We start from the raw sequence: 19,167 nt of genomic DNA, 5'->3' as shown, positions 1-19,167 counted from the left end.
ATTAATAACGGCGCCTTAATAACTTTGACCCGCACATATCAGCGACGTCATAATGTTTGAACTGATGTTGATAAGTGCTACACAAACTTATTATACCAAATACCATTGACCTATCATAAGTAGTTCCCTTTAAACAAACCTAAACACAAACTTATACATGTAAACTAAGCAAAATATCAAAGTCAATAAACCATAACTGAGGGGGCAAGGTAAAATTATCTCCATGGTAATGAGATGTGCCAGTGCTATTACAACTGCATACCAAATATCATTGACCTATAAATAATGGTTTCCCATAAACCAACCTAATCACAAACTTTTACATGAAAACTAAGCAAAAGTTTCAATGTCTATTGACCATGACTGAAGGGGCGTGAAATAATAATCATCATGGAAATGAGATATGCCAATGTTTATACAACAGCATACCAATTATCATTAACTTACCACTAGTGGTTTCCCATAAACTGACCTAATCACAAACTTATACATGAAAACTAAGCAAAGTTAAAAGTCAATAGACCATAACTGAGGATGCGGGCCAACTTATCTCCATGGTATTGAGATGTGCCAATACTAACACAACTGCATACCAAATATCCTTGACTTACCACTAGTGGTTCACTATAAACTAGCCCTAATAACAAACTAATTTATTGTTGACACTGCATACCTATGTCTCACTTTTTGACTCTGTTAAGCGAGACAAAAACCCTTCCAAAAGACGCAAATACAGGCTGATAAAAAGATTATTAGGTTATCTGCATATTGATATAAATATAAAGGCCTATTTATCTTGTTCGCTGCTCTCTATTGACAAAAAGCTTCATATATTGTAACATGTACCTGATATTTTACAATATCAATATGCAGACAACCTGATAATTGGTACACTAATATAAATCCTGTTTTGTTCTAGACGGACACACTGAGTTGGATTTTTTATTGTTCTAGTTAAGAAGGCAACTGACGCCTAGATGCAAAGTGCTTAGTAAAGAAGCAGCAAATATCAGCTTTAAAGCCATATGTTTGACCTTACTGGGAATCGAACTCACACTCTAGACAAACAAGCTACCACAATGTACACTGTGGTAGTTTTAAACAGTCTATGAAAAACATATCTAACCATGTGAATGTGTTGTTTAAAGAATGACTACTAAGTTAATATATATAGACCAACAGAGAGAACTTAAGAACTGTATAGATGACATTAATGTAAACTTGAGCAGTCATTAAATACAGAAACAACAAAAAAATAATCATTTTTTTTGTAATTCATTGTTTAATCAATTTAAAGCTGAACATATTGCTTAGACTCCAGTCTATTGTTGAAGACTGTATGTTGCCCCTGTAAATAATTCTTTGTTCTGGTTGAGTTGTTGTCTAATTAATGTGTACCACATTTTTATTCATATAAATTAGAAAACTTAATCATCTGTCATGTATTTGCTTTGCTATGTTCCTCAACTCTGTGTTTTAGATGTGTCACTCTTATGTAAAATATAACTGGTCAAAGTTGAACCAATATAAACCTGTCAGAAAGGTTCACAAAGATTACAGCTTGAATCAAAACTGAAACACAAAATCTACCATAAACTCATCAATAAACTAAGGGACAATAACCCAACTGATACTTTACTCAACATTAAAATAAAACAAAACTTTGCTTAAAGCTGGTGTTACCTATAACATGATGAACAAAATACAAAATATTTTGGGGCCCTTTATACCTTTGGTGTGAGCCAAGGCTCCGTGTTGAAGGCTGTACATTGACCTATAATGGTTTACTTATTTTTAAATTGTTATTTGGATGGATAGTTGTCTCATTGGCACTCACACCACATCTTCCTATACCTATATATGAAAATAAGGTAAAGTGGTATAATTAATTGCCAATAGAAAACTATAAACTGATATTGTTCTTTTTTTCACAAGCAAATAATACGACTTTTTATAATGTGTATGATCACAATGATGAAGTAACAGTTATCAATATAGGTTTTGTCAACACTTTTAACACTGTGGATGGATGTTTAATGCCAAACAAACAATCTTTTGAATACTTTTTGATCGGATCATGATAATGATATAATATACAAGACTGGATTTGCTGTAGTTGTATGACTCATTTGATTGAGGAGAAATCTAACATTATAAGTGACAATACTATAAATGAATTTTATTTTATAATGAAGATATATGAAGATGCTATGATTGACATATAATAAATTAATCAGTCTAACTGATTGAGGAGAAATCTAACATTATAAGTGACAATACTATAAATGAATTTTATTTTACAATGAAGATGTATGAAGATGCTATGATTGACATATAATAAATTAATCAGTCTAATTGACTCAAATCTGTCCCCTTCTGTCGTGATTTGAGATGTGCCTTTATAATCTGTTCATACTCGATCCGACCGAGGAGTTGATAGGCTAGAGGTAGTAAGTGTTCCATCATTGATCTGAAACTTTTATCACCATAACAAAATAAGTCCATGCCTAGTTCTAGTCCTTCTCCGTAATCACATTCATCGTTTGCAAACTGTACTAATGTTATTAATTCCTGTATGGCGTCCATGTTTTCATCTCTTTCTTTTTCTGTCTTACTCTCCGCTACTTTTTTCATCATTTTCTTCAAGTCACCTACAAATAACATAGATTTTATATCAAATGTATAAGAGAAATTCTAACATGTGTCCAATTTTTTACTTTTAAACTTTGATAGGCATTTTACTCTGAAATTAAGGCTATAGAAATAGTTCACTGGCAGTTTGAAGTAGATTTGATAAGGCAATAAAGTAACTGACAATATTAATTATTCCTTATGATGTCCATACTGCAAACAAATCCAGATGCTTAATTAACCCAATATACAGTATACATATTGACCATTCACAATGTTTTGCCAATACTTTTAATGAAGGATACTAGTATATTGGACTATATGAGTTATTTACTTGTGTTATTCTCAGAATAAGACTCAATTTGTTTTAGATGATCTTTTTAAGTCATTCTCATTTGTGTGCCTTCAAATCTCTCATAATAAGGCTTTCCAAAATTTAATCTGACCTAGAGCATGCAAAATGCTGTTTAAAAAAACACAGCAATTAAGCATATTTTTTTTTTAATTAGTTTTATAAATATGTGACTTGTGTGGATTTTCAAATTATATGACAGATTGGTGTATGTATGAATGATAAGATTTTGTGCAAGGTCAAATAATTTGAGTAAATGAGCTATAACTAACACTCAATATGTAAATAAGTAAATGAATATGTACAATATAATTTTGTAACTTGAAAAAGTTGTAATTTTTCACATTCAGACTTCATTGGCTTTTGTACTACACAACATCGGTACTTGACATAAGTATAGCATATTCACATGGAGTTGTATAATCTACACAAAATATTCCACTTTCTTTTAATTTGGGCTACCAATAGCTGTATTAACTCTTGTTTTTTTTTTAGAAATTTATAGTTGTAAGAGGTTTCCATTTGTTTATCAACAAACAATATTCACTACTGTAAATTCAGAAATTATTGCAAGGTTTTTATAACTGCGAAAAATGTGACAGGGTTATAATCACAATAATTGAAGCTCGCATTTTGATTTTTTTAACATAAATTGAACAGGATTATCAATAATGCAAAAATTCAAATGGCATTTTGGTTTAAAATGACAAAATCGCAAAAATAAATGAATGCAATAACTTCTGATATTACAGTATTCACAATTGCTATCACTATGAAGTTCATAAAAGATTGTTTTAAAACATTTGAGGTGGAAGGTTTCTGACAAAATTCTCAAGATCTAATATTCTATGCATTTAAGTTTGTTTTTGTACATACCTGGTGTTTCTGGAACAGGACGATAACCCACGTCATTATCATCTACTGGAACCACAATACCAGCGCCATGGAAAGTCTTACACACAACCTTCTTGTCACGATCCTTCATTCCCTTAGACTTCAGGTCTAATGAGTATTTCTTCTTCTTGGCCCATTCTATCACCTCATCCTGAATGTTCTGTAACTTTTTCTTCTTTGTGCCATCTGTGTTTTTAGCTTTTATTTGATCATCTATACAATTCCTGTAAAAATGTTTTAACAGTGAGGGCTTTTCTTGATAAAAGTAGAAAAGTAGGGAAGGAAGGTTTTAGTTTCAATGCCCTTCAACTATCAACATGTGAAAAATTAAATTCTGACTTTTGTCTTTTAAATACACTTTAATAACAACATTGTCTCATACATTGAAATTAAGTAACTCTCAATCCAATCCAACTCAATTTCACTGTACATATTATTTGGAAAAGGCTAAATCATTTCTAGCAGTAACAGGAATTTACGTAAAAATATTATTCATAGCAATAAAAATTTCAAATGGAAAAGTCTGACAAAACTAAAAATATGTATAGTTCCCTCCTTACACAATTACAAATAAAGAGAAATCATACTTAAAATGTTTTTAAAAGTCAAAATTACTAACTTTAAAATAAACACATGTTGTAATTATACTTACTTTATTGCAGCAAATAAGTTATCTCCCTTTGGTGTAATATTACAAGATTCAGCTGCAGAGTTAGCTGCTACCATAACAGGCATCTCTGATGGATCATCCCTACAAAACAAAACTCATATGATCAATTCTCTAGTATCAGTATTCAATTGTAATTTATTAAATGAACGAATAACTATTTGGAATTGTAGTACATGAAATACAATATTAAAGCATGTTTTAGTTTTTAAGCCTTAAATACCTACTTTAAACTGAAACTTGGAAAGGACACCATTGGAAATAAACTAATTGGATTTCATGCATTCTCATTGAATTGATAATATTCAACAGTGTGTTGGGGTTTTGAAGATTTAAAAAGCAATCAAAGTTTTAAATCAGTATAAATCAACTGTTAATCACATGTGTATTGTGATATTTCTAGCCTATTTATATATATATTAACGTGTTCTCCTTAAAAATTCATGTCATTAAATCTCTTTTATAACAGAAATAACCTGATCAATTATCTAACACACTATACAATTTGTTTTCAATATGTTATCAAATTTCTTTAAAAGACAATTTTGTTTAATTGTTTCCAGATTTGTCTTTTTTTGTATTTGTTAAACATGATTTGTTGTTTTTCTCCATTTCAATTAACCTGGTCCCATACTGTATGCTTAACATTCAGACCTTGATAAATCTTTTTATTTGCTTTTAAATACTATTAATTACTGTTTAATTAACTCCCCTTACCTGAGATAACCAAGTCGAAATTTAGATTTGTTATCTCTCCTTAGGGCTATTCCAGAAAAATGTAGGGGGGTTGGGGTTGGAAGGCAGTATTTGTCAGCACCTGCCACCCAGACAATTGTAATTGAGAATTATAGTGCATTGTCGTGTGAAAAGTTGCTCTGATACCCATCACCCATGTATTATTAATACAATGTGCCTTCCAACCTCCCCATACATTTTTTTTTCTAAAATAGCCCTTACCAGAGATATCCAAGATGCAATTGAGATTTGTTGTTTCCCTTATCTTATATAACCAAGGTGAACTTGAGATTTGTTGTCTCCCCTTATCTAATATAACCAAGGCGAACTTGAGATTTGTTGTCTCCCCTTATCTTATATCACCAAGGTGAACTTGAGATTTGTTGTCTTCCCTTATCGGATATAACCAAGGTGAACTTGAGATTTGTTGTCTCCCCTTATCTTATATAACCAAGGTGAAAATGAGATTTGTTAGTCCTTTACCCGAGAAAACCAAGGTGAAAATGAGATTTGTTAGTCCCTTAGCCGAGAAAACCAAGGTGAAATTGAGATTTGCTGTCTCCCCTTACCTGAGATAACCAAGGTAAAAATTGAGATTTATTGACCTACTTTACCCAAGATAACCAAGGTGAAATTGAGATTTATTATCTCCGCTTACCTGAGATAACCAAGGTGAAATTGAGATTTATTATCTACCCTTACCTGAGATAACCAAGGTGAAATTGATATTTGTTGTCCTACCTTACCTGAGAAAACCCAGGTGAAATTGAGATTTGTTGTCTCCCCTTACCTGTGACAACAAGGCGAAATTGATATTTGCTGTCTCCCCTTACCTGAGATAACCAAGGTGAAATTGAGATTTATTGACCTACCTTACCCAAGATAACAAAGGTGAAATTGAGATTTATTATCTCCCCTTACCTAAGATAACCAAGGTGAAATTGAGATTTGTTGTCTCCCCTGATTACTGTCATGAATTCAGGAGGATCGTAATAGTATCTCCAATGCAGAAGGTAATTAGGTTTCCTGCCATGTTTATTCTTCCTTACACCCTTATGTCGTCCAGCGAGGATATCAAATGGTCCCACTAACTGGTACCCTAATACATCATGTAATGCATCTAAAAATAGAAATAGTTAAAATCACACATGTATAGGTGGTTCATAAAAATGCATTTGTAAGTACATTATTCAAAATTGAAAAGATAGCTGTTTATCAATTCAAAGAAGAAGAAAAGATTTTGACCTCACATATAAGATATGCAGTTAAAACCCAACAAAACAAATATCCTTCGTAGTATCGAGTATATATTATCATATGACAATGTTTGACAGTATAGATCTCTGTAGAATTTTTACATAATTTACCTCTAGGTTTCTTCTTATCAAGATGGCAGCAGAATTCCCAGAATTCAAAGAAATCCTCAGGCATTTCAACAAGGAATTTCCTTTTAATATTCTCTGCAACATCATCTGGTGATGGTAGAGATTCTTCATCACTCTCCACACATTCTTCTGTACTCTCCACAGATCCTTCTTTACTCTCCACAGATCCTTCTTTACTCTCCACAGATCCTTCTTTACTCTCCACAGATTCTTCTACATCTTTTGTATCATGGGTCTCCATTTCTTCTGAAAAGAAATCTTCAGTAGTTCAAGCATGCTAACAAATGTACATTGAGTAACATAATCAATTAACTCCCTTTCTGAAAATATTATCAATGACAGCTATAATCAACGAATACCTTTCTAAAGATAATTTCCTAATATATATTATGCTTATCACTATCATTTAAACTTGATGCTTTTTGTTCATTGTATATTTTATTTACCACGATCATTTGAACTTGATGCTTTTTGTTCATTGTATATTTTATTTACCACGATCATGATCATATATATGAACTTGATGCTTTTTGTTCATTGTATATTTTATTTACCTCGATCTTTTGAACTGGATGCTTTTAATTCATTGTATATTTTATTTACCACTTTTATTTGAACTTGATGCTTTTGGTTCATTGTCAGCATCTCTCTCAGTATTTCCATTGTCAGTCTTTTCTTTCTTCTTTCCTCCAAAGAAATCAGTTATAGTTTTGTTTGTCTTTTCTGGTGAAACTTCTTCCTTCTTTACTTTTTTGGATTCTTTTTGTTGATCATCCTCCTAAAATAAAAGAATGAAAAATTTAATCAATTATTTTTTCAATCCTTTTTCAAACATAAATCTAAATATAGTGTTCATGCTGACAAGCCAATAGATGTTTACAAATATAAATCTAAAATGGTGCACTGTCATTCAAACTATCATATACAAATGAGTGTATGTCTTCAAGAGTATAAAGTCATTAAAGTAGCAGGAGAACTGGAAGCAGACCTAAAACAGGTTAAGGATAGCACCCTTGTTAGAGGGCCCCAAAGCTCACAAGTCCTTAAATATAAAGCTATATTTTTGATAACATAATGAAATATGTCCAAATCATGGTACATCACATGGAGGTGCTTACAAAAATAGGTTGAAAAAATATATTGCCATGAATTTGACAATTGTACATGAACATGATGTAGGTAACTAATGTATTCCTACATTAATTTTCATTGCAGTAAAAAAAATCTGGGCAATTGGGACAACATCCCTAATGCGCCTTGAAATGAGGAACTCAAAAGTCACGTGTAAAGAAAAAATCTCTGTGTAGTGATATTGGACATGTTTCTATTTTTAGCAAATGACTGAACTTAATTATTTGTAGTGATTAGGAAAGTAGAGGAACATAGAATAAAAGTGTAAAAACTATGGAGCTATTGAATGTGTTCAAAATATTAAATTTTCAAAGAACTTATTGTGTTAAAAAGGGGATATTTTACCACAAGGAGCCGCATCACAACAGGATGTTCGGGGTTTGCTAATTTACGGAAAAAGTAATCTCACTTCGTACCCCGAAAATTTAACCACATATGTGAAAATGTCACAGCTTCGAAACAAGCTATCATACATATCCAAGTTAACGATATGGACTGAGCTACAGGAAAAAACGTTACCATTACTGCCTATGTAAAAACAATTAAAGATTTTGACCCAAATTAGAAGCACAATTCCAGAGGTTGTCAGACTGATTTATGGATGATTTCACCTTGTACACCACCGAAAATGATGGTAAGTAGTTTTTTATTTATACCTAGATATTATAAATTGTTTAAGATAAATGTTATTGATAAAGATCAGCAAAAACTCAAGAAAATTTTCGCTTTTAAAATGCATTACTAGCACGGGGCTGAACACTTGTTATAGGCACAATCATAAATTTGTTTACTTCCGAGAGATCCGAAAGGAATGTGTTATAATTACTACATTGAAAAGGCAAGAAATAACTTTTAAATATAATTAAATTGTAAGTAAACATGACACAATATAGTCTTTGTTATGTAATATCACTCTGGTCTACAGGAATACCTGATAATCAAGGGAGATAACACACTTCATACGAGTAATGTGAGATTCATCATCGCATGTGCCTTTATCCAATGATTTGACCCCTGGTCAGTAGATATCATATGCACAAAAAACCAGACAAAAACAGTTACATGTTTTAAGAAAATCATGAATTATTATTTTAATGCACATGAGCAAAACAAAGGATATTGTCATTTCTCAGTGAAAAAGGGGGAGGGTCAAACCTTCTTGAAAACAATATTTCTGCACCTATTCAACTATTAAGCTAGTTAGCTACTATACCCATGGTTCTAATACAAAAGGTTTAAATGAAGGTGGCTAAGCCACAAGGGAGAAGCATTTGTCTTTCTTTGTGATAAAACTTTCAAGAATAGATTTTTCTCTCTCAATAATACTTATGTATTTAAATCAAATGATAACACAGCCTGAGTATTTTTTTTTGTCTTATTTCAGTTCCAGACATATCATTATTTTTCAATCTGAGATGGCAAACTAGAGGTTTTAAAAAGTCCTGAATAACTGGTAAGCATTTTGTTTTATTAATCAAGCTCTAATTGTTTATTTCTGGTATTTATGCAATTGAAATTACAGTCGGTATGTTAAAAATATGCTAATATGAAAACTGTTGCTATGGTCTTGGTATTAAATGAAAAGGCTTAGTTACAGATCGATTGGACTCAATATTTCGAGTTAAATCTTGCGGCAACTGTTTCTCACGTAACACTGCAAACTATATTTAGCGCTATTTTGATCTGTCGTTATTTAATGACGCCATAATACATGTGATGTCACAATGTTTCCGTTAAGACCTCATGTGGATTTCTCACTGATAAAAGGTTTTCACTAAAAAAACATGTAAAAAAACATTTTTTCTCAAATGGAATTATGTGAAAAAAAAAAAAAAGGACAAGGTTTGAAAATTTGCACTATATTGCACTCTAATTATATGATACGGATGACTTTCCCAGTAGTTTAGAGCGGTTTCAACAGTATTAAATACAAGATTTCCACTAGTAAGAATAATTATTTTGGTGTTGGTTTTTTAATAAAACCTTCAGTTTTGCATAATTTCTCTGTCAAAATGCACTTTAAGGCACAAGAAAATTTTATAGAATGCTTTATCAGGGTCTCTGTATTGTAATTAAAGGTTATAATCAGAAGTTTTGTCCTTGATTTGACTAGTGGAGGTAATCTGGAAGAAATTACTTATACATACTCATTGTATTCAAAATAAATGAATATAGGGACGAAAGTGTCATTGCCTTATAGTGCTAAAACAACTTTATTTTTTTTCAGAAATGGACAAAAATACAAAGATTTATTCAGAATATTATACCGATGAAGATCACATAAAAATATTTGGAAAAATCAGAAGTATGGATTACAATATGGGACAACATCCCTAATGCGCCTTGAAATGAGGAACTCAAAAGTCACGTGTAAAGAAAAAATCTCTGTGTAGTGATATTGGACATGTTTCTATTTTTAGCAAATGACTGAACTTAATTATTTGTAGTGATTAGGAAAGTAGAGGAACATAGAATAAATGTGTAAAAACTATGGAGCTATTGAATGTGTTCAAAGTATTAAATTTTTAAAGAACTTATTGTGTTAAAAAGGGGATATTTTACCACAAGGAGCCGCATCACAACAGGATGTTCGGGGTTTGCTAATTTACGGAAAAAGTAATCTCACTTCGTACCCCGAAAATTTAACCACATATGTGAAAATGTCACAGCTTCGAAACAAGCTATCATACATATCCAAGTTATGATATGGACTGAGCTACAGGAAAAAACGTTACCATTACCGCCTATGTAAAAACAATTAAAGATTTTGACCCAATTAACATATGTCTTGGGTGTTTCAAAGCACCATATGTTTTTAACATTGGGTTTTTAGATTATTTTGGACTCTTGAGGTTACATGGTTACTCTAGCTTGTACACAGGTGAAAAAAAGAGAAAAACAAATTTTTGGTTTAACTTCCAGTGATGGATATTTTCTTATATATGCTGTGTTTTTTTTCATTTTGTGACGTTACACTATACATTGCTATAGTTTCAGATAAGTGCAAATGTTGATGCCTATTATTACTTTAAAACTTGCTGCATTTCTTCTTAAATCTAATGAAATGTTATGCGAAATTTTGTATTTAGTACTCAGTATTACTGGAAAGGATAAAACTTTACTCATGCCAAGTATTTCTTTATTTTAAAGATAAATTTTGCACATTTGTTTACTTAAACTAACCAAAAATGTAGCAGAAATTAGACTTTTAGAGAAAGAGAGAAATATATTTATATAAAAAGAAGATGTGGTATGATTGCCAATGAGACAACTATCCACAAAAGACCAAAATGACACAATATTTAACAACTATAGGTCACTGTACAGCCTTCAACAATGAGCAAAGCCCATACCGCATATACCATTTTGAGCCAATTTCACTTGTCTATGAGTTTGCATTTAAAAATCACGATTAATGCGCCTTGCTACATAGTATACCAATTTTTTAAAGATTACCAGAAAACCAGGGGTTATTTTAGGAGTAGTTCTTGTCCCAAGGGCATTTATTCTTTCTTAAATTATTTTAAACATGGGTTGAAAATTGGCATGTAGAAAGGTGATACATGTACTATTCGCAGGGTTTCAGCTAGGATTTTGAGGGCTTTAGTCACTTTTGCGCGATAAAAATCAGCCTTATTTTTTTATAAAGCAAGGGATCTAGGATGTTTATCAAACTAGCTAAACATATATGTCCAAGTCCTTTAAGGACTAGTCTAGGATCTTTGAAAACTTTAGGATTGCTTATGTAGGCAGTTATTGGCAATATTGAATGAATTGACTGATGTGATGCTAAGATATGAAGGTAAGAACAGGGATCTGGTAATATGATCAAAACTTCACTTCAGTTATTTTCAGGGCACACCCCTTATCAACAAAAGTTGGGTGCCTCTATTTTTTAACCACTGTACAAATGAACTTGTAACGACTTTTTCACTTCACAATCATTTATATCCTTGAAAATACGTTTTAATATCTATTTGGAATCAATTTCTTTAATATTGGATAGAAGGATCTGCATCTATACTTAATGTGACAATTCTTATGACTGTAGACTGTAGATCACGTTTACTTTCGATTTTTAAACAAAATGAAATGAAAACGGGAAGTGACAATTGAATAATAATTTCAGAACAAAACCGGATTCATTTACGAAGTTTTACGCATGCACAATGCATAGAACAGGAAGCACCTGTTTGCAAGTGAAAATATTTACGTTTTTAATAAAGTTCATTCTTTTTAATCGAAATTGTCGAAAGTTTTTGATGAATATTTATATAAAGTATGACGAAAATACGTTGAAATGACGAAACTTCGACAAGCAAACTGCAAATTATGATCGTAAGGGAAATATTGAAAATAAAATAAAGTTGAAATGTCCGGGAAGTTTATCAATTTTGTTCAAATGAAGAAAATACAACTGAATTGTGAGAAATGATTAAAATGAAAAGCTGACTGACTGATTTAACTTAAATAGATGATTATGATGATCATTTATAAATGAGGTTTTATAATGATAAGTAAGGGATTAGTGACCCATCTGATTGGCGGATTACTTGTCATCACAACTTTTAACACCTTTAATGGTAAACGTTAATTACCTGAGAGTCATAAACTTGTCAGAAACATAAAGACAGGTAGAATTCAAGTAATTTGATGTGTAAATATTTTTACACTTTCCAAATTTAAGTGACGAAATTGATATGAAATATTTTCGTCATTTCGAAAACCTTTTCGTAAAATACGAAAGTGACGAGCGCTAGCAAAATCACTGACTATTCGGGATATACCTGGTTTCTATGAAGTTAAACATAAGGTGAAATATTTATAATTAAAGGCTAAAAAAATTGCAAATTGGGTTAAACGGATAGGGATAGGGATTTTTAATTGGTGGTCTGACACCTCTAGCATACAGAGGCCCTCTAATTACTAATCCAAATAATTATGACATCTTGAAAGGCTATTTTTTTTCTTTGACTCCAATACATTGACGGCGTCAAAGCAAAAATTTAAAATAGCCTTCCAAGACATGATAATTATTTGGACTATAAAAAAAATTATAGTTTATTATATTTTATTAAAGCTCCACTCTGGCATCTGGCTATGTATATGGGAGGGTGAAAATCTCATTTCTAGTTTTCATCTGAAGTCCAAAGTGGTATCAGACCGAAACGACCATCCAGGGCCGAAACGTCTTGACACCGATTTTTGCCAAATTATAATTTTTGGCGGGCATGACCTAAAATTAAAAGGAAAGCAGTTTTACAGCAATCATAAAAGTAAACAAATAAGCAAATCAAGATGGTATAATTTTGTATACAGAATCGTTTTTTCTCTTGGGATGCCTGTAATTTTGTATATGTTGTTGGTTCTTTCTATAACAATTAGCTCCAAATTTACACTGTGGCTTTTCTTCTTTTGATGCCATTTTTGTATTTTCATGCAAAAGAGTTCGTCGTAGGGAGTCTTTGTTATAAATCATTATTAATTGAATTATGAAATTATAGAATAAATACACCAAAATTTGAGTTCGAATTTACAATTTTATTTTATATTTTTCGATATCTGATTGCCAATAAACAGATTAACACAATTCAATTGAAAATTGAATGAATAAAGTAATTCTCCCGAAAAAAAATACCTGACGTCATCATTTGTTGTGTATTTACACAAATACCTTGGAGAGCAACCCTGGAGCTGGACTCCAGTGAAATTGTTTTACTTTCTTCTTTCTTCTTTCTTTGCAGTTTTAGTTGTTAAAGATAGCCATGGTAGACTATCATCTTTGTTAAACTTCATTTTAATACAATGTAAAATAGAATTTTGAAATATCAGTTCTTGCTCTTATTTCAATGGACATTTGCTGGAACTTAAATAATTCCAATCAAAATAAGAACATAAACCAATATTTGAAATCAGTATTTACATTGAATTAAAATGAAGATAATTGCTAGTAAATTTCTAACATTAGAGACAATCCAGTATTTGAAACAAAACATAAACATGATACAATGTAAATTTACTTTCCTTCTCATTTGAAATGCTGTCATATGTGGTCATGGTGGTGGTCAATTCCTTGATAGAGGGTCTCATTGGGGTATAAGCGTAACGCAAGATTGCCGATTTTTTGTTAGCGTGACATGTGGAAGTCAAATTATTGTGTTGTGAAAATGGGAAATGTGGTCTTGCAGGATCCGGGAAATGACAAAAAATGAGAATTGCTTACGTGCATAGTTTAAGCAGGATATGGGAATCTGACAAAACAATAAGAGGGATCTGGGATCGGAACCCCCCAATGAGACCCCCTTGATAATGACCATTTAGGCACAGGCACTTGTCTCGGAAAAATACTTTCCTGTATAGATCTATATACGTTAATATAACACAAGGAACTTAACTCGCAATTCGAAAAAATGGCAGCCGTTCGTTCATGACTAGAAAACTTGTTTTGTCGTAAATCTAATTTGATTTTTCTACACAATGAGGGGGCTGATGGGTTAATTTCGTTCTTCGTGATCGAGGATGTTTTCATTTCGTGATCCGTGAAAGATGCCAATTTTTATCGTGATCGGTGATTTTGAGGAAATTAAGTCGTGATTTGGTAATGTTAATTTTTTGTGAATCGTGATAGATATTTTTTGTTTTCCGTGATCCGTGATGAGGACCCCCCATTAGGCCCCTCCACAATGGTGTATAATTTTAACACATCTGATCATTGTTGTCGGAATCATCTGTAGCAGGCCTACCCAAGTATGTTAATCATAATTATTTTGTTTACTGATGCCAGATTGCCAATTGGCAAATGACTGAATTAAGCGACTGGGTGTCATTTTTTCAAAAATGCAAGTCAAGAACTTTGTGTTATATGGTATCAGGTTCGTTCGCACCCAATACACTTTCGCACCCTACACGTTCGCACCCCGCAAGTTCGCGCCCAAGGTCCGTTTGCACTCTACACGTTCGCGTCCAATTTTAATTCAAATTCCAGTTGAATAATTAGAAATCATGATTGTTATTATAAATTGCTTTGGTGTAAGTAAAACATTCAAGATTTTAAATGAAACACAAAAGATCATTGTTTTTAACAGCATATAGTATAGTAGTCTCAGTCTGAAACAATAAAATATATCAATACACTAAATTATAACCAAAACATGATAAAATTTATTCAACACACAAAAAAAAACGTAGTCAGAATCTCACTTTTATATTTTGAAACTAAGTCAATGAAACAAAGTTATAGTAATACACTAACCAAAACATGATTAAGAGTTATTCAACACAAAATAAAACGTTGACAGAATCCCACTTTATTTAGAAAGAATTTTTTTTTTAACAATACACTATCTGAAACATGATTAAGATTTATTCAACACAAAAAGAAATGCTGTCTCACTTTATTTTGAGACAATGACAAAAAATATAAGATACACTTGCCAAAACTTGATTACAAAGCTATAGTTATTAAACACAAAACCAATTAAAATTGGGCGCGAACATGTAGGGTGCGAACAGACTTTGGGTGTGAACATGTAGGGTACGAAAGTGAAAGGGGGCGAACATGAGTGGGGGCGAACGTGAATGGGCGCGAACGGACCTGGATTCGTGTTATATCAAGGTATATAGGATTTTTTTTTTTGGAGACAAGTGCCTGTGCATTAAGGGTATGTCCACTGTTGAACCTGAAATAAGATATCCATTCCTGAATTAAGAAAAAAAAAAAAATATCTTGAACACTAAGTGTTAATTATTATACACAAATGCATCAAAGGAACAAACATCAATTCTTTAAGATATCCTCCATAAAACAGGCGATATCCTCTATCTGGGAAATGACGTCACAAAAAATCACATTATTGACGAACTTCTTAGTGAAAGACTAAACTTAAAAGTGGTCTATTGTAATGTAATTTGAACTTATATCTAAATGAAATAATATATGTGGTTAGTAGAGTTTCTGTCAGTGAGACTGCAAACCAAAATCACAAAATCAATTTTGGGGGCAATAAAATGTCTTCAATGTTATTTTAAAGCTGCATCAAATATTTTATAATAATATGACTTTGATTTATATTTCAGCCAGAAAATATCAGTATAAAAGTGATTGGTCGCTGTCGACCACTTACAGGAGAAGAATCTAGCAAAGGCGTAAAATCAGTGGTCAAAGTTTCTGGTGATAAGATTTTATTAGAACTTGGTGGAAAGGTATGTTTACTAAGTGGTATCTGTGGAATTGAGCTTAAGAGATATACTTAATTAGGAAACCAAGAAGGCAATAGAATACAGTCAAATTTTGGCAATTTTTATGACAGAATCACTTTTGAATTCCACATTAAATTTTGATAAGAATTGAGTATTTTTGAAGTTGTGAAGAAAAAAAAACATTTTAAGAAAGAATATGATAAATCTGCTACATGTAGATAACATGTAGAATTTTTGTTTATCAATTAATCTTTAAATATGAATGGGAGAAAATGTAAAACAAACTCATAAATTTAGATCACAGTGAAACTTAAATAGTGTAATTGTTCATTATTATTTTTCAGGAGCAGTCATTTGGATTTGATGGAGCCTACTCTGGAGAAGTTAAGAATGTAAGTAGTCATGGATGATTACCTTGTGTTTTATCATGTCTATAAATGAATGATCATAATTTTACAGCAGATGATACACAAATCTCTTTTGACTTTCATGATGGCTTTATCAATGATGTTTAAGAACAAAAGTAAAGGAAGCTAGCAATTTCAAGAGCACCTTAATAAAAATCCTAAAAATTAAAGGTCAACTTTGTCTTAGAAAAAAAATATGTTTTAGTGATATAATTATATGATTTAACTGAAAATTGACAGTTGAAACAAATATTTTAACTTTAAATGTTTCATTTATGTATTATTTAAAAAAAATTGAGACATCACTGTTTACATACTGTGGAAGCATTATTATTCGTTGGAAACTAATTTTCATGGATTTCGTGGTAACCCAAGAACCAAGAACTACTATGTTCTACCAATTACAAAGGACTAGGGGCTATAAGGACCATTTTTGGCCCCATCCCCAAATTTAATTTAATTTGTCATGTTGTAAGTCTATACCATAGACCTTCTGCAAATGATTGAATTTTGGGTCTAGCTCGTTTATTTTGTTGCCTAGCAACAACTATAATGGTGTAGTTAAACTCATCAAATATGATTATTATACAGCTTTAATATATCTATATTTGAAATTGAACCTGTTTAGCATGTAGTGAACTTTACACTTGTACACTATTTAAATATTACATTATTAAATGCACATTTTTTCCCAATTCACTGTTGTTTCTCCCTAGCAACACATATGTGCCCATGGCAACCACAATTTGTTCTTCTATTTTACAAGATTTAATTTTAAATATATTGCAACAGAAAGGCAATTTAAGATGCATATTGTAAAAAGAAACAAACTCCAAGGTAAATATTAAGAGGGAAAGCAACATTGAAACATCAACAAACAAAACAAAACACCGGGTATTGCTTATATATACAGATTGTGCATCTGATGCTGGGTGGGGTCTCACTTATCAGCAACAAGAATAATAATATAAAGACAAGACACATTTACCGCTAAGAAATCTTAATACTTATTATCTTTTAAAAATAAATAGATACAGACACATGCATTAAAGGGTGTTTTCAAAAGTCAGTGTATTTCCATTACTGAACAGTAGTTTTAGGAAGGGGCTGGATTTGAAGGGGGCACTTCTGTTAACACCTTTTTAAGCTTGAATAAGTGAAAAGTTAAGAAAACTATCAGATATATATGATAAGGACAATAAAGTTCCCATACTTTCTTTGACTGTCAACTTGTTTGGTGTTCCCGCTGTGTCTTTATCAACCAATTTTTCTCTTTCGACACTTAAGTATTACTCTTTTACATAAAACCACATGAAACCAAATCATTATGGGAAAAGGTAACTTTTTTTCCTATGCAATTTATGAAAAGGTATATATTTTAAAAATGTACGTATAACTGGATGAGGTGACAAAACAGCGGCACCCCTATAGCTATCAATTAAGTATTGAAGTACACCCACCCCCTTCTAGACATATGTAGAGGATTGTTAGGGTTGACCTTTCGAAATTGATCTTATTTTCATTATCTATTTCAGACGTCCAGATTTATAACCGTATCATTCTATAGCATTACAAAACTAGAACATTCTGCTATCTCAAATAAATATGTATTCTTAAATTTTTCTATATTCATTATATATATATTATTTGTTTCAATAATTATATTAGATGTATGTTTCATTATAATACATTATTATGATTGGCTAACCAGCAATATCGTGTTATTCCTTTTTCAATTGCATTACACAATGCAACTTTTCGTTCATGATGACAGGAGATCCCACAATAAAGTGCACTGGTAAATGAAATAAAAACTTGATAAAAGGCGTGTTTTCATGATCCTATTGGTAAAAATGTAATTACTAGTATAAGTATTGAATGCTTTTTGTCGAGCCTTCGACTTTAGTCGAAAAAGTGAGACTAAGCAATCCTACATTCCGTCGTCCTCGGCGTCGTCGGCGACGTCAACAAATGTTCACTCTGTGGTTAAAAGTTTTTGAAATTTTAATAACTTTCTTAAACTATACTGGATTTCTACCAAACTTTGACAGAAGCTTGTTTATGATCATAAGATAGTATCCAGAAGTAAATTTTGTAAAAATAAAATTCCATTTTTTCCGTATTTTACTATAAATGGACTTAGTTTTTTCTGCGGGGAAACAAAACATTCACTCTGTAGTTAAAGTTTTTAGAATTTTAATAACCTTCTCAAACTATCCTGGGTTTGTACCAAACTTGCACAGAAGCTTGTTTATGATCATAAGATAATATCCAGAAGTAAATTTTGAAAAAATAAAATTCCATTTTTTCCATATTTTACTTATAAATGGACTTAGTTTTTTCTGCGGGGAAACATTACATTCACTCTGTGGTTAAAGTTTTTAGAACTTTCTTAAACTATCCTGGGTTTGTACCAAACTTGGACAGAAGCTTGTTTATGATCATAAGATAGTATCCAGAAGTAAATTTTGTAAATAAATAAATCCATTTTTTCCATAATTTACTTTTAAATGGACTTAGTTTTTCTCCAGGGAACCATTACATTCACTCTGTGGTTAAAGTTTTAAAAATTTTGATAACTTTCTTAAACTATCCTGGGTTTGTACCAAACTTGGACAGAAGCTTATTTATGATCATAATATTGTATCCAGAAGTAAAGTTTGTAAAACGATTACTCTGTTTTTTTCTGTAATTTACTTTCAAATGGACTTAGATTTTCGAACAAGCATAAAATAGTAACAAGAGGAATTGTTTTTATTGATTTTT

General features: G+C 31.5%; 2 protein-coding genes and 1 long non-coding RNA gene across 6 annotated transcripts in view; 2 read left to right on the top strand and 1 right to left on the bottom strand.

Moving 5' to 3' along the window:
- Positions 1-2,282: 2,282 nt before the first annotated feature.
- LOC134702200 (histone PARylation factor 1-like) lies at positions 2,283-13,265 on the bottom strand. Of its 3 annotated transcripts, XM_063563272.1 has the most exons (8): positions 13,113-13,265; positions 7,268-7,442; positions 6,874-6,910; positions 6,647-6,831; positions 6,201-6,399; positions 4,530-4,628; positions 3,860-4,101; positions 2,283-2,651 (listed from the first exon to the last, which is right to left on the bottom strand). In XM_063563272.1, exons 1-8 carry the CDS (start codon positions 13,218-13,220, stop codon positions 2,347-2,349), a joined length of 1,350 nt encoding a protein of 449 aa, XP_063419342.1. In that variant the 5' UTR covers positions 13,221-13,265; the 3' UTR covers positions 2,283-2,346. The 3 variants fall into 3 exon arrangements, with proteins under 3 accessions (XP_063419342.1, XP_063419340.1, XP_063419341.1); XM_063563270.1 differs by having other exon boundaries at positions 6,647-6,910; XM_063563271.1 differs by having other exon boundaries at positions 6,647-6,907.
- LOC134702201 (uncharacterized) lies at positions 7,894-10,471 on the top strand. Its single transcript, XR_010104366.1, has 3 exons — positions 7,894-8,429; positions 9,180-9,248; positions 10,023-10,471. It is a non-coding gene; the product is annotated as an uncharacterized LOC134702201 (long non-coding RNA).
- The window catches only part of LOC134702199 (uncharacterized), a 29,288-nt gene continuing 23,199 nt past the window's right edge, over positions 13,079-19,167 (top strand). Inside the window, exons 1-3 of one of the 2 annotated variants that reach the window (XM_063563269.1) lie at positions 13,079-13,096; positions 15,872-15,997; positions 16,339-16,386. In XM_063563269.1, the coding sequence (XP_063419339.1) occupies positions 13,094-13,096; positions 15,872-15,997; positions 16,339-16,386 (177 nt within the window). In that variant the 5' untranslated portion in view covers positions 13,079-13,093. Of the gene's footprint in view, positions 13,097-13,452; positions 13,564-15,871; positions 15,998-16,338; positions 16,387-19,167 lie in introns of those variants that run through there. The other variant, XM_063563268.1, reaches the window with a different exon arrangement.

Source organism: Mytilus trossulus, unplaced genomic scaffold, assembly GCF_036588685.1.
Source record: "Mytilus trossulus isolate FHL-02 unplaced genomic scaffold, PNRI_Mtr1.1.1.hap1 h1tg000424l__unscaffolded, whole genome shotgun sequence".
NCBI lineage: Eukaryota > Metazoa > Mollusca > Bivalvia > Mytilida > Mytilidae > Mytilus > Mytilus trossulus.
This window is presented reverse-complemented; position numbering and strand designations above follow the sequence as displayed.

Coding starts and splice junctions, on each gene's coding strand:
- LOC134702200 (XM_063563270.1), bottom strand. CDS start 13,220: ATGGCATCAAAAGAAGAAAAGCCACAGTGTAAATTTGGAGCTAATTGT. Junction 6,911..7,267: donor ATCAAGTTCAAATAAAAGTG/GTAAATAAAATA, acceptor ATTTCTTTTCAG/AAGAAATGGAGACCCATGAT. Junction 6,400..6,646: donor TGATAAGAAGAAACCTAGAG/GTAAATTATGTA, acceptor TTCTATTTTTAG/ATGCATTACATGATGTATTA.